Raw genomic sequence first — 18,644 nt, forward strand, 5'->3', positions numbered from 1 at the left:
GATTTTATGTGTTTCTTAACTAATAGCATAACCCCTCCTCCCTTCCTACCATGTCTGTCCTTTCTGTACACATTGTACTTCCCAAATTCCTGGCACACTATGGCCATAGTTGCCAATGCGCCTAATAAATCCCTAAAACAACAACTTCCAATTCTGCACTGCTTATATCTGTGCGACACCACATCTCTGATATCCCAACACTATCTGCCTTTGATGTCTTGATCAGCACTTCAAATTCACCAATTTTATTTACTATATTTCTAGCATTAGTGTACATGAAAGTATACATGCACTTGTTCTTACTCTTAGTTACTCTAACACAGCCCATGTATTTACTTACTCCATGATCACTCGCAGCAGCTCTTGAAGTCCCCAGCAACTTGCTCTCTAGGCTGCTGTTGCTGCTCATTACAATAGAAGCAGTGCAAGAATCATTTTCGCCTTTGCCTGCGGCTACCATTAATCTTTTAGTCTTTGAATCTCCCCCAATCTAGCAGTTTTCTGACCTATCTAACACTGCCTCGATAGTATCAGCAAATATTCTTGCACCATTTCTATTTAAGTGTATTCCATCCCTGTAGATGCAGTAGAAGCACAGACCGTGCTGAAAAAAATTCTACACTGTGAGCCTTGCACAATCTCTCAAGGGCAGTATTGATTGACAAGGCTCTCATCATATACTCCCTCCTATCGTGTCTGGGCAGAATTGCAGACACTTTCAAATTTAACCCCAACTCGTGACTTTTTTCCAGACTTGACCTGTACTTGTTAAGTAAATCTGTTGGCTCTTACTCTTAAGGTCATTAGTGCCAATATGTACAACAGTATCACCTTCTGCACCCTTAAAAAATGATATTTGCCCTATAACATTATCAACTTTTGTCCCTGGCAGACATACCCTGGTCCTATTCCCCTATCCTTTTTTGCATAATATATTCCTGGTCTCCGTGACAATAGTCACCAACAATAACTAGTTCCTGTGGGACCAGCGTATTCTGCCTTGGAGATTGCTGCTGTGTTGCCTGATGCACAGGAGTGAGCTCTGGTGTTGAGAGCTTGATGGGCCCCTCATATTAATTTCTTCAAGGGCATTTACCCTACACCTCAAACTCTCATAGACGCCCATTTGAACGCTGAGTTGGTGCCTAATTTCTTCACAGTCTCTGCATCTAGCGCACACACAAAAACATCCTCCTTGGCTAGAACATGTCTTGTTCTAGACAGGTCTGCAAACACTTCACATTTTGCACATTGTTTTAGACTGTGATGCATTGGAGAATCACCCCTTTGGTTCTCCCGTGAGCCACAGCACTCTGCTATTCTGTGAACGCTGCTTTGCTGCTCTAGTCTGGGTCATGATTCCGTTAAGTATAATTTAATTAACAATGAACTTTAATAAGATTAATAAATTTCACTGAATAATTGATATTACTATACTAATCTAACAGATTTCTAATACAGTGCTACGTTTTTTGCTATCTAGATTTATGTTAAACCTTACGCTATTCCGTATTGTATAACAATGGCGGCAAGTTACGAACGTAAAACCTACAGACACTAAGTATTAACTTTCAAAATCACTATCTAAATTCAAAAATAAACCACAGAGCATGGCTAGAACTATAAAGCTACTTATAGAAAATAATTTAGTATAATAATTAAGTCAATAAAATGACTAAATGTAAATGAAAACTTAGCGTTCGTGGAGCTGCAAAAATCTTGGTCAAAGTGGTAATAACCTCGAACCCAAAAAAGTTTATAACTCATTACAAATTATTTGCCTTTCTGTATGAGTAATTAAGAACATGAGGTAAAATCATAATACTTGAATAAAATAAATTAGTCACCTGTGAAAATGGTGGCCTTTCCCTTTCAGGTAATACTTGAGATGGTACATGCCTAGTTTCTGAGCGATGAAACATCCTCTCTGCATTTGTATCAAATTGTTGAGGGTGCACAGGTGGAGGCAACTGCTGATGAAATGGTTGGTGAGATATATCACGATTCTGATGATTTGATGGAAACTGGTATGAATCTAATATAAAGAGAATAGATGTCACCCATTTTACTGGTATGTCAAAACTAACTTGGAGTGATATTATTTCTCTCTAATCATTATGAAATCAAACATGCTAATTAATAAGTTTGAGAAAAAACAGAATTTTTTGCAATGGCAAATATGCCTCCAACAGCTTTTGTGCTATATAATAATGCCTTTAATTTCTTCAAGGGCATTTACCCTACACCTCAAACTCTCATAGACGCCCATTTGAATGATGAGTTGGTGCCTAATTTCTTCACAACATGCTTATGCAAGCAACACGAAATGCACATTTAAATTTATGGAATGGCATCCTATTATATATACTTACAATGGCTTTTAAATAAATAATGATCATATATATATATATATATATATTTTTTTTTTTTTTTTTCACAACATACCCTTATTAGTCATCCATATTTTGATGGTCCTTTTCAAAGTAGTCTCCATTTGATGAAATGCACTTACTCCAAAATTTCTGCCATTCATCAAACACATGGTGGAAACCATTTTTTGACGTGCGTTTGACAATTGCCTCCGATGTCTTTACAACCTCTTTTGATGTCTGGAAACATTTTCCTTGCAGCTCCTTTAATTTTGGAAATAATAATAAAAAAGTACTAAGTATTTTTTTTTTTATTGGTCTTGCATCACAATGCAAGACCAATGTGAAGTCTTGCATTGTGATGTAGCATTCACCCACATGTGTGCAGTTGTGGTCGTTTTCTGAAAATGTGATCCTGCAAAGCAAGCAGTATAGTTCTGTAACGGTTGTATGACATGGAATATGCTGGTAAGCCATTCCTTGATGTCAAAAAAAGAGATGACCATAACATTTCCTGCAGAAGCCACAACTTTTGCTTTTTTTTTTTGGTGTTGGTGATGACAGATTTCCAAACAGAGCTTTGTTGTTTACTCTCTGGGTTGAAATGATGAAGCATTGTGTCATCTGCTGTTATAACCTTATGCAGAACCTCACCATCTTCAGTAACCATCCACTGCAACTCTTGACAAACCTCCACATGAACTTGCTGTTGCTTGGGTATGAGTAGGTTTGGAACTCAGCATGCACAAACAGATCATATGCAAATGGCCATGGAGAATACTATGCATGCTTCCTAATGATATTCTCAACATCTTTGCCAGTTGCATAACTGTTATTCGACAATCTTTTCTCACGATTACAGAAGCAGTGTTTATGGTTTCTGTGGTAACAGCAGTGGTTGCAGCTCCAGAACTGCTGATTTTTGTGACTGAATCATGTCCATCTTTAAATATTCTAAATTGCTTGCAAGCTGTGCCATATGGAAACATAGATTTGCCATAAGCCTCTTTTAACATTTCATATGCTTCAGCTGATGTTTTTTTGAGACAGAAACAAAATTAGAGAGCAGCATACTATTCCTCATGTGTCACATATATTGTTACTTTGGTCTTAAATTCAGCAGCTCAGCTAGAAATAGCAAGCAGTACGGTTGTTCAAAATTACGATCATTCTTTATTGTCCTCATATTTATGTGAAGACCATTCAGATAAACCAAATGGCTATTTTTTTTGCTGTTTCCTTTTTATGCACTTCTGATGTTTTAAATGTTATTTGCAAATTTACCTTGTTTTTGCTGTGATGTTATGTCATTCATCAGGTTGATATCACTAGATCCCTTATTGCTATTTGGAATACATTTGCCATAATTAATCTTGTGTAATTCATAAATTTCATTATAGCAACAGTCCTGCATTCATAATGTTGATTCCTCAGCCTAACTGCTTACTACTTACAGATCACTACTTAGCCACTGCTAATTTTTAACTGAAGAAGTGTGTTGCATTTATGTCTGCTATACATGTTAATGTATAGCAGACACTTGTTTCTAGAATTTTATATCATTCTCCACACCAGAGCAGTCCAGGTGCCTTTTTTTATATTTTAAAGAAGTATGAAGGTTCTACAAACAAACAAAATCCCCCTGTGGGGACTAATTGCTATCTTGAAATTATGGTGTGATATGTAGTTTCACCTTGTTGGAATATGTTTGGCAGCTCACACCTGGCTAGATGTAATGCAAAAATCACCTTTATCTGCAGTAAGTCCGAATTAGCATGCACTGAATAGAAAGCATTTTTATGTGCTTTGTCACATTTAAAAATATGTACTTTTACACAATTTATTTTGTGATAACTAAGCAGAAAGTGAAAGAAAAATTGTTGAGAATAAAAGTAAAGGCACCTGGGGCTAATGAAATGTATTAAATTATATTAAAAGCTGCAGCAAAAGAGGCAAGTAAACATTTGGTCAAAACTATGAAAGCATAATTATATTCACGGGAGGTCCCCACACCGAATGTTTCTCATATTTGCAAACAGGGAAGTTTTTCTTCTCATGCAGGAAAAATAATGGGGCACAGTTTTTTGTAAGTCAAAAGATGGCATAGTTTCCAATGCTTGACTTTTAAAAAGCCGGAAGAAAGGCACTTGTAGGCAGAAGGCCTGCTTACAAGTGCACTAAAATATATACGCATGCTTCAAAATCTTTTTTTTTTTTTTACTTCAGTGACACGCAACAGCTGAAACTGCATTAATCTATCTTTTCTTTCAGCACTTCTCCTTAGATAGTAGTAAACATCTACCAAATATTCATCCACTTGCACAGGAGGGCATGCAACTCCCTTATCAGCACACAAAAAGACAGCCTATTACCACCAAGTACTCTAGCTCCTCTTTTAATGCCCCTGCTACTCCAATGCTTAGACCTCCCATAACAGGCACATTATCAACACTAAGTACCCAAACAGTTTTTTGAAGGAATTGCACATTCTTTAAGGTTGTTCAGAAGATGTCCAATGTTGTACCATACCCATGCAGTCACCTTCCAATGTTTTCACTGAGCGCAAGCTGTTTCTGATTTGATGATTTTTTTATTACAAAAAAGTCCCCACAATTTCATACCACAGGTTGGGCAAAGCTATGGATTTTGAGATCAACTAATTTTGTATAAAGTACAGGATCAGCAACAACCAAACTATAAAAACAGTGACTATTAACCAGACATACGAAAATCCTTTACCATTCCCCACACAGCAGTTTCAGTGCTTTTAGGCACCACATCAGTGAGGAACTAGGCTTTAAAGGAAAGCCCAAGTTAAACAAACTTCCTATATTTTATCAGATGGGATGCAATCATTAACAGAGGAAGGAGGTAACCAAAATTTATATAATGATCAGACTGAGGGTAAGGGATTAAAAAACAACCAAACATTAATTTCCATAAATACTCTAAGTTAAAATGATATTCAGTGAACAGAGTATCAGAAACCTTAATTGAAAGAGGAACTCAAATTACATTTTGAGAATGGTGCTACATTAGCAGAATAATTAAGCATCAATATTTTCACTTCTAAAACATTGAACATATATGCACTTTAAATAATATTGTCTCAAACTTATAACACGTTCATACCTCATGCTGAGAAAAGCCATGGATTTTTCAGACTAGCTAATTCTGTACAAAGAACAGGAGGTACAAACTTGTCTTTGTAAAAATATGCATTTTCATTTTACAAAAATGTGTATGTGTACAAAGGTCATCACAATGGGATATAGCTTGGTACTACTTTGATTACTGTCATCTGTGGCAACTGAAAATGCTCATTTTTTCAGTGCCATCACTACTACTTCTTTCCCTATCTGTGCATTTTCCTAATAGTCCCTGTTGTTTTTGTTTTCTACCATAACCATATTTTTTTTTTGCTATTTTGCTATCTCAAAACATATTTTGGAACACCACATCTGCATGATCAGAAGATTATGTTCTACGACAAAAAGATGCAAATAAACATATGACATTGTCACAATGAAATGCTACATCCATTTTTGCATTCCTTTCTATGTACTGATGCTGTCCTTAAGCTTATTTGGTTGCAAATATCTGATTACATCACATTTCCTGCCAACTAACATTGAGATCTACATAGAAAACAACAAGGCAAGCGTGCTACCTTTTTTCGGATTTCACAATATGTGGAAAACCTTCTGTATATGTAATTTGAAATTTTACAAATTTTACATTGTACTTCTCTGATATCTGACTGAATGATGTTAATTAACTTTGAACTACACAAGTACTATGAAATGACTGCACAAAACAGAGAACAATGATATCATCCCATATTTCTATTTTGCAACATGCACTACACACTACACACTACACTTGAAGGTCAATTGGTTACTAAAAACAAATAGAAATTTGCAAAAAATTAAAAAAAATTTCCAATTATTTTTTTTTTTGTGAAAAGATAAAGACAAAAAAATGAATTTTTTTAAAAATAATGGAGAAACTCTTTATTACCATCTACATTACAACGGTGACACAGAGATAGGTCAAATCAAGTAAAAAAGATGGATTCTTTTTTATGGCAGTTATGATGGAATCAGGAACCATGAGTTATCAGTTATGATAACTCATGGCAGTTATGATGGAATCAGGTCAAAGAAGAAATGCAGGGTGATCTTAACAGTAATACAATTATACAGCAATCTCTGCATGGATTTCTTACATAGTAATCTTGTCTGACCAATCTAATTAGATCATCATCATCATCAGCCATTTTCAATCCACTGCAGGATGAAGGCCTCTCCAGCAACTTTCCAGCTCCTTCTGTTTTGAGCACTGGCCATCCATTTACTACCCACACACTCGTGAATTTCATCTATCCATCTCCGCCTTTGTCTTCCAGGTTTTCTTCTAGCTCCTCTTGGGTACCATTCTGTTATTTTCTTAGTCCATCTGTCATCATGTCTTCGAGCTATGTGTCCTGCCCAAGACCATTTTAGTTCTTTAGTTTTGATAAGAATGGCCTTTACTTGAGTTTGCTGCCTAATCCATGTGTTTCTCTTCTTATCTAACAGTCTGATTCCCAATATAATTCGATCCATTCTTCGCTGTGTAGTTCTCAGCTTCTCTTCCATTCTTTTGGTGAGTGCCCAAGTTTCACTTCCATAAATCATGGTGGGGAGTATACATTGATTCATTATTTTACGTTTCAGACAAACTGCGATATTGCTCTTCAGTATGTGACTATATTTCCTGAATGCTATCCATCCAAAATTTATTCTTCTCTTGACTTCCAGCCATTTATCATTATTACAGCTAATAACTTGTCCCAGATAAGTATATGACTGCACCTTTTCAATTACTGCTCCTTCAATCATTATTTCCCTTTCCGTGGCATACTTGTTCATCATTACTTTTGTTTTAGCCATATTCATCTTTAGTCCAAAATCCTTACTAACTGTGCATAACTGATTAAGATTTTCCTCTAATTCTTTGGGATCATGGCTTATGACCACAATGTCATCTGCAAATCGTAAATGGTTTAGGTACTCTCTGTTCACATTGACTCCTTTCTGCGACCAGTCTAATCTTCTGAAAGCTTCCTCAAGGGCAGCAGTAAACAGCTTCGGTGATATTGTGTCTCCTTTTCGAACTCCTTTCTCGATTTTAAATTTGCTACTGTCTTTGTCTAGTCTAATAAAGGAGGTAGCACTCTCATATATTTTCTTCAAAATCATAATATATGGGGTATCTATGCCTTGTCTTTCCAGTGCCCGAAACATTGCCTTATGCTGTATGGAGTCAAATGCCTTTTCATAATCCACAAATGCCAGGCATAATGGTGTTTTATATTCATTTGCTTTCTCCATTAGCTGTGATATTACGTGAAGGTGATTCATAGTTGAGAATCCTGTCCTAAGGCCAGCTTGCTCTTTCGGTTGATTCTCATCAAGTATTCTTTCTAATCTGTTAGTAATGACCCTTGTGAACAACTTGTAGATGTGAACAACTTGTACATGTTTACATATCAGCACTGGAAAAGAACATAACCAGAAAAAAAAAATTTAGAAAATGCGAGGTTACAAATGTTGATGAAGCATTGCTTTAATGGTTCACTACACAAAGTGCTGGATATTCAAGAGGTGGTCCGATCTTGAAGGCTCAAGTGGAAAAATTTGCCAAACAATTTGGACGCAACAATTTTGTATGTAACAATGATTGGCTGGATCGATTTAAAAATTACGTATTGCTGTTATTTTTCGGCAATACGTAAATGATTGGAATAAAGAGCTATTCAAAAAGAAGAAAAATATTTTATTTTTAGTTGATAACTGTCCTGCACATCCCCAGATTCAAAATTTGTTCAACTTTAGCTAATGTTTCTACTTCTCAATGCAACATCAATTTTACAACCAATGGACATGAGTGAAATCAAGAGTTTGAAGGATTTTATAAAAGATTTATAGTTCTACATTTAATCAGTCAAAGGGAACAGAAACTTAACAAGTCAATATCGATACTTGATGCTATACATTTATTAAATGATGCGTGGAACAACGTTACTTCAACAACCATATCGAATTGCTTCAAGAAATTGACATTAAATTCAAATGAAATTTCAATCGTAGATGAAGCTGATGGAAACAAAGAAAAAAGCTTACCATTATCCAAATGGTTCTACGTAAAAACACTGTAGATTTTAACAATAACACTCATGAATTTGTACGAGTCAATGACAACATGTTAACTAGTGGTCTTCCAACAGAGAGTGACATTGTAGATGCTGTGCTCAACAAAGACGATGACTGTGATGATGATATGACAAATGAAAGTGAATCAAAATCATTGCTGACAATCTCCCAAACTCAAGGTGCAATGGACACATTAGTCAATTTTTTTGAAAGAACTGAGGCAAAATAATGAGACTTTTAATGCATTGAGTGTTTTAAGGGGAAATTTGAGAAATATCAAAGTGAAATCTTTAAAAAACATCAATTTTAAGATTCATAAATAAAAAGACTAATTGAAATTGTGTTCATTATTAAATAGTATTGCTTTTAATTAGGGAGAAATAAATTGTGTTTAATAACTGTAAGTTTAAGGACTGCTTATGTGCTGTGTTATAATGACTAAATATATTAAAGTAGCACCATTTAATTTTCAGCACACCTCTTGATGAATCTGCTTGGATGTGATGAGATTATAGAAGGCACATAGTTAATAAGAAAGAGAGACTTACTTGTACTAAATCATTACTGAAGTTAATTCAATTTAAATTTTTAAAAAATTAAAACATGAAATTAATTAAACCCATTAAAATATACATGTATATGGAATGTTATGAAAGTATGAAAATGTTATGTGCCTTCTATAATCTCATCACATCCAAGCAGATTTGTCAAGAGGTGAGTGGTGAAAATTAAGCGGTGCTACTTTAATATATTGTTGTTTGTTTGTTATTTGGTTTTTAGGAGCATTAGCAACTAAGGCCATATTGCTCCGGGAATAAGCGGTGATCATTCCCTGACCTTTCTGTATCCTCCGTATTTGGGGGTAATGGGCTCGAACCCCGGTCTAATCAAGAAGCGTCTGCTACGCACTGCTGCTCCTTCCCACCTCGCTACGGAGACACCCATTTTAATATATTGCGTTTAACGTTAAATGTATTGCAATTTATACAAGCATATTAATACAAATAATATGTAGTTATATACTAATATTATTTTTCTCTCTCTAATATTTCTTTTATTTTTTGAATCTATCTTTATATCAAGTTATTGAGAATTAAAAAAAAAAAGTAGATAGATTTAACTAATCATTGATATAGTGAGTAATGGTTATAACGAGGAAATTTTGTTGGTCCCTTGATGCTTGTTATAACCATGTTCGACTCTAGCTTTCAGTAAAGCTTTTGACACCGTTCCATATGAAAGACTGCTGTACAAATTGGAGCAGTGTGGCGTCAGGGGCAAGTTACAGCAATGAAAAAAGGGATGGTTGCATGTCAGAAAAAAGAGGGTGTTTATTAATGGGCATAGCTTTTCATGCCATTAGTGACATCGCTCAGGGTTCAGTATTGGGTCCTCACTGTTTTCAATAGTTATTAGTGATGAGGAAATATATCAAACTTAATGTGTAAGTTTGCAGATGATACAAAGGTTGGTAAGGTGGTTAATGACAGACATCAAGGCATATTACTGCAACAAGACCTAGAAAAATTAAGCAGGTGGGACAAAGTCACTGCAGAAGTGTGTGTGTGTGTGGGGTACCACACTCAAATAGTAGAGAATGAAACAGACCTGGGGTTAATTTTGCATTTGGGCATGAAGTTCTCTAAGCAGTGGAGATGAGTTGCTAGGACAGCTCATGAGATTTTGTTAAAGATATATAGGAATTTTGCAGGCAGAGGTAAGGAGGTGATTATTCCATTGCATGAGATGATGGTTAGGCTGCACCTTGACTACTGCATACAGGTCTGGAAGCTTCACTTTAAAAGATACAGATCTACTGTAACAAAACAGTGATCTTACCAAAGATTTCAGTTCTGTGAATTGCAGTGCCTGGAAACTATGCACCTGTGATGACGCCTGATTGAAGTGTTTTAAGACTTTAAATGGATTGTGTGAACACTGTGATCGCTGACAGTATCCATACTCCTTGGACAACACACATAAATGGTATACATTTAAACAGAAAATGGATGGTTGCAGGATAGATGTGCAGAAAAAAGATTAGAAAAATTGTTCAAGGGGATGTAACAGATGAGTTTTTTTGGGAGGAGGGGGCTAATGTATAAGTTTGTTTACTTGGATCATTTACCACTACAAAAATGTATAACTAAATGCATATCCCACTCTGTTATTGTTTTTGGTTTGTTGTTTAATGGCCCAAGGGCTGCTAAGGCCATATTGTGCCTGATTCTATTTACTATTGCAGTTGAAATGTTAAAATCTGCTTAATAATCGTGTCTGCTTCAAGAATGCAAAAAAACTCAGCTAGATTTGAATTGTCTCCAATCAGATGAGATAATGTTAAAGGTTCTTGCAGATGTGAAAGCAACGTGAAAATTGTTTCGAGCATTAATGTAATGGTTACAATTTAGTAGGTATGCTTCACTGTAAGTGCAGTCTGACAATATGTACATTTTTTTTTTTTTTTTTTTGTTAGTTAGCATTAGCATAGGCATATGATACAAGAAAGCAAGCTTATGCAGCATCAGCAAAAAAAAAAAAAAAAAAACCCCGCTTCCATTTCACCCCTCCGTTCGATCCAAATACTTGTCCAGCCCAGCCTTAAAACTATTTAGGCTATCAACTTCCACAACAAACGGTGGAGTCTGTTTCACGAACCAACTACATGCTGGCTGAAGGCAAACTTCCGCACATCTATCCTACATCTGTCTTTCCTCAATTTGAATTTATGCCCTCTCAGGTGATTATTCTGAGCAAGAGGAAGAATTCCATCAGCATTGAGCATGCTCAAACCATTCAAGGGACGGTACACAACGGTACGGCATACCAGAACCTCTATTAATAGCGATATTTGGATGCAGTGCACTTCAAAATTTGTAATATTCCGTAAATTTTTTTCGCATGTTTACCTACTATTCAAATAAGCTTAAAATTATTTAACTAAATTTGCATTTTTAACTGTCTATTGTTAAGATATTTTCTATATAAAACTGTATAACCATTTTTATAATTCTAAATTACTCAGTCGGACCGCTGTTTAACGAAGTCCTTTTATAGCGAATCATTTTGAATCTCCCTTGGAAGTTGAGTTTAAAATACTTTCCATTGAGCGAATAAAATTTTCATATAGGGAACGGATTAGGAGAGAATTAACTTGGTATGCACTGTTCGAATTAACAGAGCTAAAGGGAATACCATTCTGCACTTAGTACCTGGTAAAACCTATCTGACCACCTGTCCCACATATGGAGAAGTCGCGCTGGTCAACAGTGAGCAGATCAAGGGATATCCCCAATGGGCTCTAGTCCACCTTCTACTGCAGTGGTGTCCAAACTTTTACCATACAGGGCCATATTAAAAAAAATTCAAAGTTAGAATTCTTTAGTGTGTTACATTTTCCATATCTTGTTGCATGTAAAAGCAAAATCGAAAATATTCAAAAATTTTATTAAGTACAATACACAATTACATTTACTGAACAAAACAAAATTTAAAATGTTGTTTTAGTTCACTTTCCGGGCAGGCTGTAGGTTGGACACCTTTATGAATCAACTGTAAGCACCCCGTTTGAAAATTAGGAGAGCGTGATTTAATTTTACCCCGACAAATAATCATCTGTTGTTTTGCGGAAGTGCGTTATCCACATTTTTCCGTAAATTTTCCCCATCTCTGTTTACATGATCACAGTACCTGAATATCCGAATGAAACTGACATTTCGGACAGTTTCATCAAAAAAAAAGAAAAGAAAAAAATTCAAATTTAAGAACTAGTGACAATACTGATAACGAGTGACAATACTGAAAACGAGAGAAGGAAAACGAGGACAATAAAGGTATTAAACTCTCTAAACATGAATTGTTGGCAAATGGTGAAAATGAAGTTAGAAAATTATCAATTAGGTTACAGTTAAATGAAAGAGATACAATTCATGGATTTTGGGAATTCCTAATTGAAAAGATGGTTTCGGAAGAATTGAAGCACTTGACGGATGTTCTGAGTACAATACCAATTTCATCAAGTGAATGTTTGATTTTGATTTGATTTGATTTGGGTTTTATTGGCGCATAAGCAAGCAAGTGAATGTGAATGAGGATTTTTGCAAATGAATCTGATTGCCAGCCCAACCAGAGCTTCGTTGATGACAAAAAGTTTCTTCCCTACTGTTTCTTAAAATTGTAGGCCCACTGCTCACCCGCTTCGATCCACCAAAATATGTCAATTCGTGGCTGCTTCGGAAACGTCATTCAGCAAGAGACTCACAAGGAGGAAGAAAAAAAGTTGGCACAGAGTGTCGGACGAGAACTTAATAAAAATTGGAATATTCTACAAAAACTTTATTATGAAATTATTTTTACTTATTATTTTTAGGGTCTGTAGTCTAACGAAGGCATGGGTTTGTACATGATGTGAGCCAACATAACGCCATATTGATCGTTGTTGACAAAAATTTGTTTGATAAATGGGGGGGCAAAATGTTTTCGACAACCTACAACTTATTATACACCTGGAAAGAGTTCAATGAGTAGGTCTAAAATATAATCTTAAAATATTTTTAAAATTAAAAAATGGTGGCACCAGACAGGAAAATGTGAGTAATTTTCTTGTCTTCCCCTGTATTTCTGTCGATAGTGGAGCTATGCGTTATTCGATGCTTATCAAGGGAAAACTATTCCGATTGAAATCTATCATTTACTTTTTGTTAAAATTAAAAAAACCAATGTTTTATTGCACTTCGATAGCGTGCTTCCTTGTACTAAGTAACTCTTCTTTTGGTGACAAAAAGGTTGCTAAATAGTTAGTTAATAATTCTATAAAGGTGATTTATAAATTTTGCGACGAGAAGTATTTTTAACAATTTTCAAAGCTGGAGTTGTCCGGGCAAGGAGGTGCTCAGAGAGCCAGTGTTGAGGCGGGCTTGTTTGTTTGTTTTTTAGGAGCATTAGCAACTAAGGCCATATTACTCCGGGATATGCGGTGGTCATTCCCTGACCTTTCCACATCCTCCGTATTTGGTGGTGACAGGCTCGAACCCCAGTCTATCAAGAAGCGTGTGCTACGCACTGCTGCTCCTTCCCACCTGGCTACGGAGGCGCCAGTGTTGAGGCGGGGGTGGTGGGAAGACACCTGAATGGAGTCTTGCATTGCCCTCACCTGCCAGTCGCCCCCCCACCCAAGACTTAAATCGCTTCTCCAGGAAGAAGTCTGAGTCACTTCTCCCACCCTTGTCATTCACAACAACTGCAAAGACTCAAATAGACTACGTTTTCGTTAGTTCCTCAGTTTTAGGCCAAGCCAGGGTACTAGAAACATTTTTTCAGTTACCATAAAGCTCTCTATTTGAGATACTACACTAACGACATTCGTGACTACGGACCCTTCATCCCGAGTGCCCGGCACTAGTTGACTGATTTATTTACTTATTTTACTCACATTTTACTTATTTTTTATATACTTCAATAATAAATTTATGCTTAATAAACTGTGTTAATATACTAAATTTGTTGTTCTTATTCCAAAAACATTACTACTAAAGTAACAATATCAAGAAAAAAAAATTGAGAGTACTTTTCATATCCTTTTAATTTTCAATTTTTCCTGAGAGCAAAGAATGAGTACCAGCACCTATTTTTTTACAAAAAAAAAAAAATAGCACTATCTAGAGCTTTCTTTATAGCAAAACGTTCGGCAGTATAGACACTGCATTCCTTCAGAAGGGATACAGAACTAGAAAAGACAGTAGAAACTACCTGCTGCACCTACTGTTGTACTTACTATAATAATTAATGATAGACACCAGCCAGGAATTAAACTAAAAATTTACTATACAATGAAATAATATACAATGATTAATCAGTGTTTTATTTTATTTGCATCATATTTCATTGTATATTATTTCATTGTATAGTAAATTTTTAGTTTAATTCCTGGCTGGTGTCTATCATTAATTATTATAGTATGGAAATTCCCAGCCCCATAGGCCTGTTTCAAGATATACTGTTGTACTTATTTTTGAGCCATCGGTATATACAGTGGAACTTCTCTATTATGAACTTCTATTTAATGAATTTCTCTATATAGCGAATTTTTTTGCAAAACATTGCACCTTGAAACGAAATTACATGTAAAATTAACCCCACATAGCGAAGTGTTAGTCTCTCTATAACGAATTTTTAAAAATATTAGTAAAAGTATTTTTGAAGATTTTCAAGCATTTACTGCTAAACAGCCGCTCAAATATACTGCCTCCTTCCTTCCGAAATTGCGCATTAGCATCTAAAAAAATTAAATAATCATCCTTTTAGTGAACACATGGCCATTGATGCCTGTAGGAGGGTCTTTGTTTCATTTTTGTTACAGTTATTAAACCAAATGGGTTTTCTTAAAAGTGGTTGTAAACTTTACAATAAATAGGGTAGATTTGTAAATTGATGTTGGCTCAGGGGAAAATGAAATTCGCTGCAGTAAACCTTTTGCATGCTGCGGCGGCAATACATAGAATGCTACATAGTCGGTTTTTAGTAACGCCTACTGAGTGACATTTGCTGCTCACCTCAACTGTATCACATGACCTTCCTATCAATCATTATATGATATGTCCATTCTCATCTAACTGGACTCCCAGTAGATGGTTTTCGTGAATTTTTTTTTTTTTTTTAATTTCGTTCGTCATCAATCACATAGGCTATATGCTCTTGTATTATTTTTTTCTGAAAATTAACACACAGCATACATTAATCATAAATTTTATTTTGTGTATATATGAATGAAAGCAGAATAAAAGAAATTTACAAACTCGTATATTTCTTCCAAGTGACTGATAGGAAAGGTCACGTGATACTGTTGAATTGGCAAGCGAATGTCATTGAGTAGGCGGTACTAACAATTCACTATATGGCCAGCACAGCGAAGTTTGTGGTGTATGTATTGGCAAGAGCTGCAGTAGAGTAATTTTTACAATTGCGGAAACAATGTCGAAGAGAAAGTGTTTAAGTATTAATGATAAAGCAAAGATTGTTATGATACTGACCAGAGTTTTAAGAAAAAAGATGTGAAGAAATATGGCATACCTGCAAGCAGTTTATCTATAATTTTAAAAAATTGAGAATCGATTTTAAATGCAATTGAAGGAGGAGCAGACAAGAAGCGAATTAAGTTGTGTAATACAAAGATGTTGATAAAGCTGTTCTAAAATGGGTGCAAATGATATGTGAAAAGAATATCCCAATATCGGGTCTAATAATTAAGCAACAAGCTCTGAAATCTGCACAGTCCCTTGAACATACAGAATTTAATGCGAGCACTGGGTGGCTAGATAAATTTAAGAAACACCACAGAATTGTGGAAAATGTTATTTGTGGAGAAAGTGTTAATGTAAGCAAAGAAGATTGCAACAGTTGGAGGAACAATACATTAAAGAAGATTTTGGAAGAAATGCTGCAAGAGGAAGAATCTCATCAGCATTGAGCTTGCTCAAACCATTCAAGGCCTGATACCTCAATTAGATCAACTTGCAGGTGCCTAGTCTCCAGACACTGCAATTTGCAGAACTTAAGCCTTTCTTGGTAACAGCAACCATTTGTTCCATTCACCAATCTTGTTGCCCATCTCTGCACTCATTCCAGCAACTCCACATCCTCCCTAAAATGAGGCCTCCAGACCCATATGCAGTAATCAAGATGTGGTCTGACCACTGGCTTACACAAGGGAACAATCACCTCGTTATCCCTGGTAGCAAGATTACTGTATATCATTTACAAGACAGCATGCGCTACTCTTGTAAATTACTCTATATCATTTACAAGAGTAGCACATGGTGTCTTGTAAATGATATACAGTAATTTGTAACCAGGGATAATGAGGTGATTGTCCTGTAAATGATTTACAAGACACTATTCACTAATCTTGTTGCCCATCTCTGCACTCATTCCAGCAGCTCCACATCCTCCCTAAAATGAGGCCTTCAGACCTATGCAGTAATCAAGGTGTGGTATGACCACTGCCTTACACAAGGGGACAATCACCTCGTTATCCCTGGTAGCAAGATTACTGTATATCATTTGCAAGACACCATGCGCTACTAATGCAGCCTGTCTGCACTGTCCAATTAACCCCATATCCTTTTCATTTTCCACTACCCTGAGTTTAGCACAACACAGTTGGTACATTACTCGGAGGTTACTGATACCCATATGCAATAACCCCTATTTGTCAATGTTAAACTTCAGTTGCCACCTCTCAGCCTGATGCTCAACTTTTCTAAATCCTGTTGCAGTAGTGTACTGTCATTAACAACCCTGCAAACCTTTGTATTATCTGCAAACTTGGAAATTAACCCAGATATACCTTCATCAATATCACTGATAAATATAGAAAACAACAAGGGGCACAACCGAACCTTGGGAGACTCCACTAATAACATTAGTGGAATGGGGGACTCCACGAATGTTATTAGTCCACGAAGAGCAGTGTCCACTGATTACCACTCTGTCTTCTCCCACTCAACCATCCCTTTATCCATTGTAGCAACTTGCCCTTAATGCCATACTGCTCGAATCTGTACAGTAGCCTTCCATGTGCAGCAGTATCAAAAGCTTTCCTGAAATCCAAGTATACTGAAATCCAAGTATATAAGTATCAAAATTATTTTTTGTATCCAGTTCCTTTGTGACCACCACAAAGGATCCTACATCACAGGATCCAATCAAATTGGTCGGACAAGACTCCCCTTAACAAACCCATGATGTGTCTTGGACTCAAAAGAAACGGGACCTCCTCTGAGTCCAAGGAAGCTTTCAGAATTATGGCTAAAGGTTTGCTTACTTCTTTGCCGCCTACTTTAATATAACTGGATAGATCCCATCCACCCCAGGTGCCTTTCTTATGTTCAACTTCAACAATTTCTCCTCGACTTTGCTCTCTGTTATTACAAAGTCATTTAGCTCCCTGCTAGAGTTTGATAAGCTTCTGGTCTCCACTTCCCTACAGACTTCCTCCCGTATGAATGTAGATGCAAAATACTCATTCAGTTTGTCAGTTATTTCAGCAGGATCATGAACAAACGAACCACCGATATCAAGTGGACCAATCTGATTCATCCCTCTTCCTTCAAGGATTTACAAAAGTAAATCCTAGAAGGAAGATTTATCATAACCTCCTTTGTGACTTGATTACAGAATAGCTTATATCTACCATAGTATTCTGTATCACCTGATAATTTATACACTGATGAGCCAAAACATTATGACCAGCGAGTCGTTATGCAAATCAGCAACTGCAGGTGAACTATGGCTTGTGTGCGGGTCGGTACAAAAAACACCTGCTACTGAGCTTGTTAATCAGTGTTACTCTTGTTCTTCAGATGGGAAAGGCAGCGGACTTATGCGAGTTTGACAAAGGCCAAATTGTAATGGCCAGATGACTGGGTAAGAGCATATCCGAAACAGCACGGTTGGTGGGGTGCTCACGGTCAGCTGTGATTAGTATGTACTGAAAGTGGTCCGAGGAGGGGGAACTCACAAACTGCTGGCGAGATGTTGGACGACCACAGCGCATCAATGCTCGAGGTGAGTGAAGGCTCTCCCGGATGGTACGCGGCAACAGAAGGGCGACTGTGGTGCAACTTGCCGGTAATTGGAATGCTGGTGACGGGAATAATGTGTCACAACACACAGTACATCAAACCCTGCCGAAAATGGAGCTGCGTAGCTGCAGGCTGCTCCGATTGCCCATGCTAACCACAGTTCACCAGTGACAGCACCTACAATGGGCATGTGAGCATCGAAATTAGACCTTGAGTGATAGGAAGAAGATCATCTGGTCCAATGAATCACGTTTCCTGTTGCATGGTGTGGACGGCTGGGTACGTGTGCATCGTTTACCTGGAGGAGTGATACTGCCTGGATACACCATGGGATGAAAATAAGCTGGTGGCAGCGGTATCATGCTTTGGGTGATGTTCTGCTGAGACACCCTGGATCCAGTCATTCATGTGCCAGGCATTCTGATGTCTACCACCGACCTAAACATCATTGCTGACCAGGTACACCTTTTCATGGCAACGGTCTTCTCTGGCGGCAT

At 36.7% G+C, this 18,644-nt stretch overlaps 1 protein-coding gene across 1 annotated transcript in view; it reads right to left on the reverse strand.

The window, feature by feature from the left end:
* The window catches only part of LOC150090948 (uncharacterized), a 385,861-nt gene that overhangs the window by 181,927 nt on the left and 185,290 nt on the right, over nucleotides 1-18,644 (reverse strand). The window contains exon 9 of the mRNA XM_090378546.1: nucleotides 1,848-2,035. Within this exon, the coding sequence (XP_090234672.1) occupies nucleotides 1,848-2,035 (188 nt within the window). The remainder of the gene's footprint in view (nucleotides 1-1,847; nucleotides 2,036-18,644) is intronic.

Source organism: Mastigoproctus giganteus, chromosome 1 (assembly GCF_048544385.1).
Source record: "Mastigoproctus giganteus isolate SK-2022 chromosome 1, ASM4854438v1, whole genome shotgun sequence".
Taxonomy (NCBI): Eukaryota; Metazoa; Arthropoda; class Arachnida; order Uropygi; family Thelyphonidae; genus Mastigoproctus; species Mastigoproctus giganteus.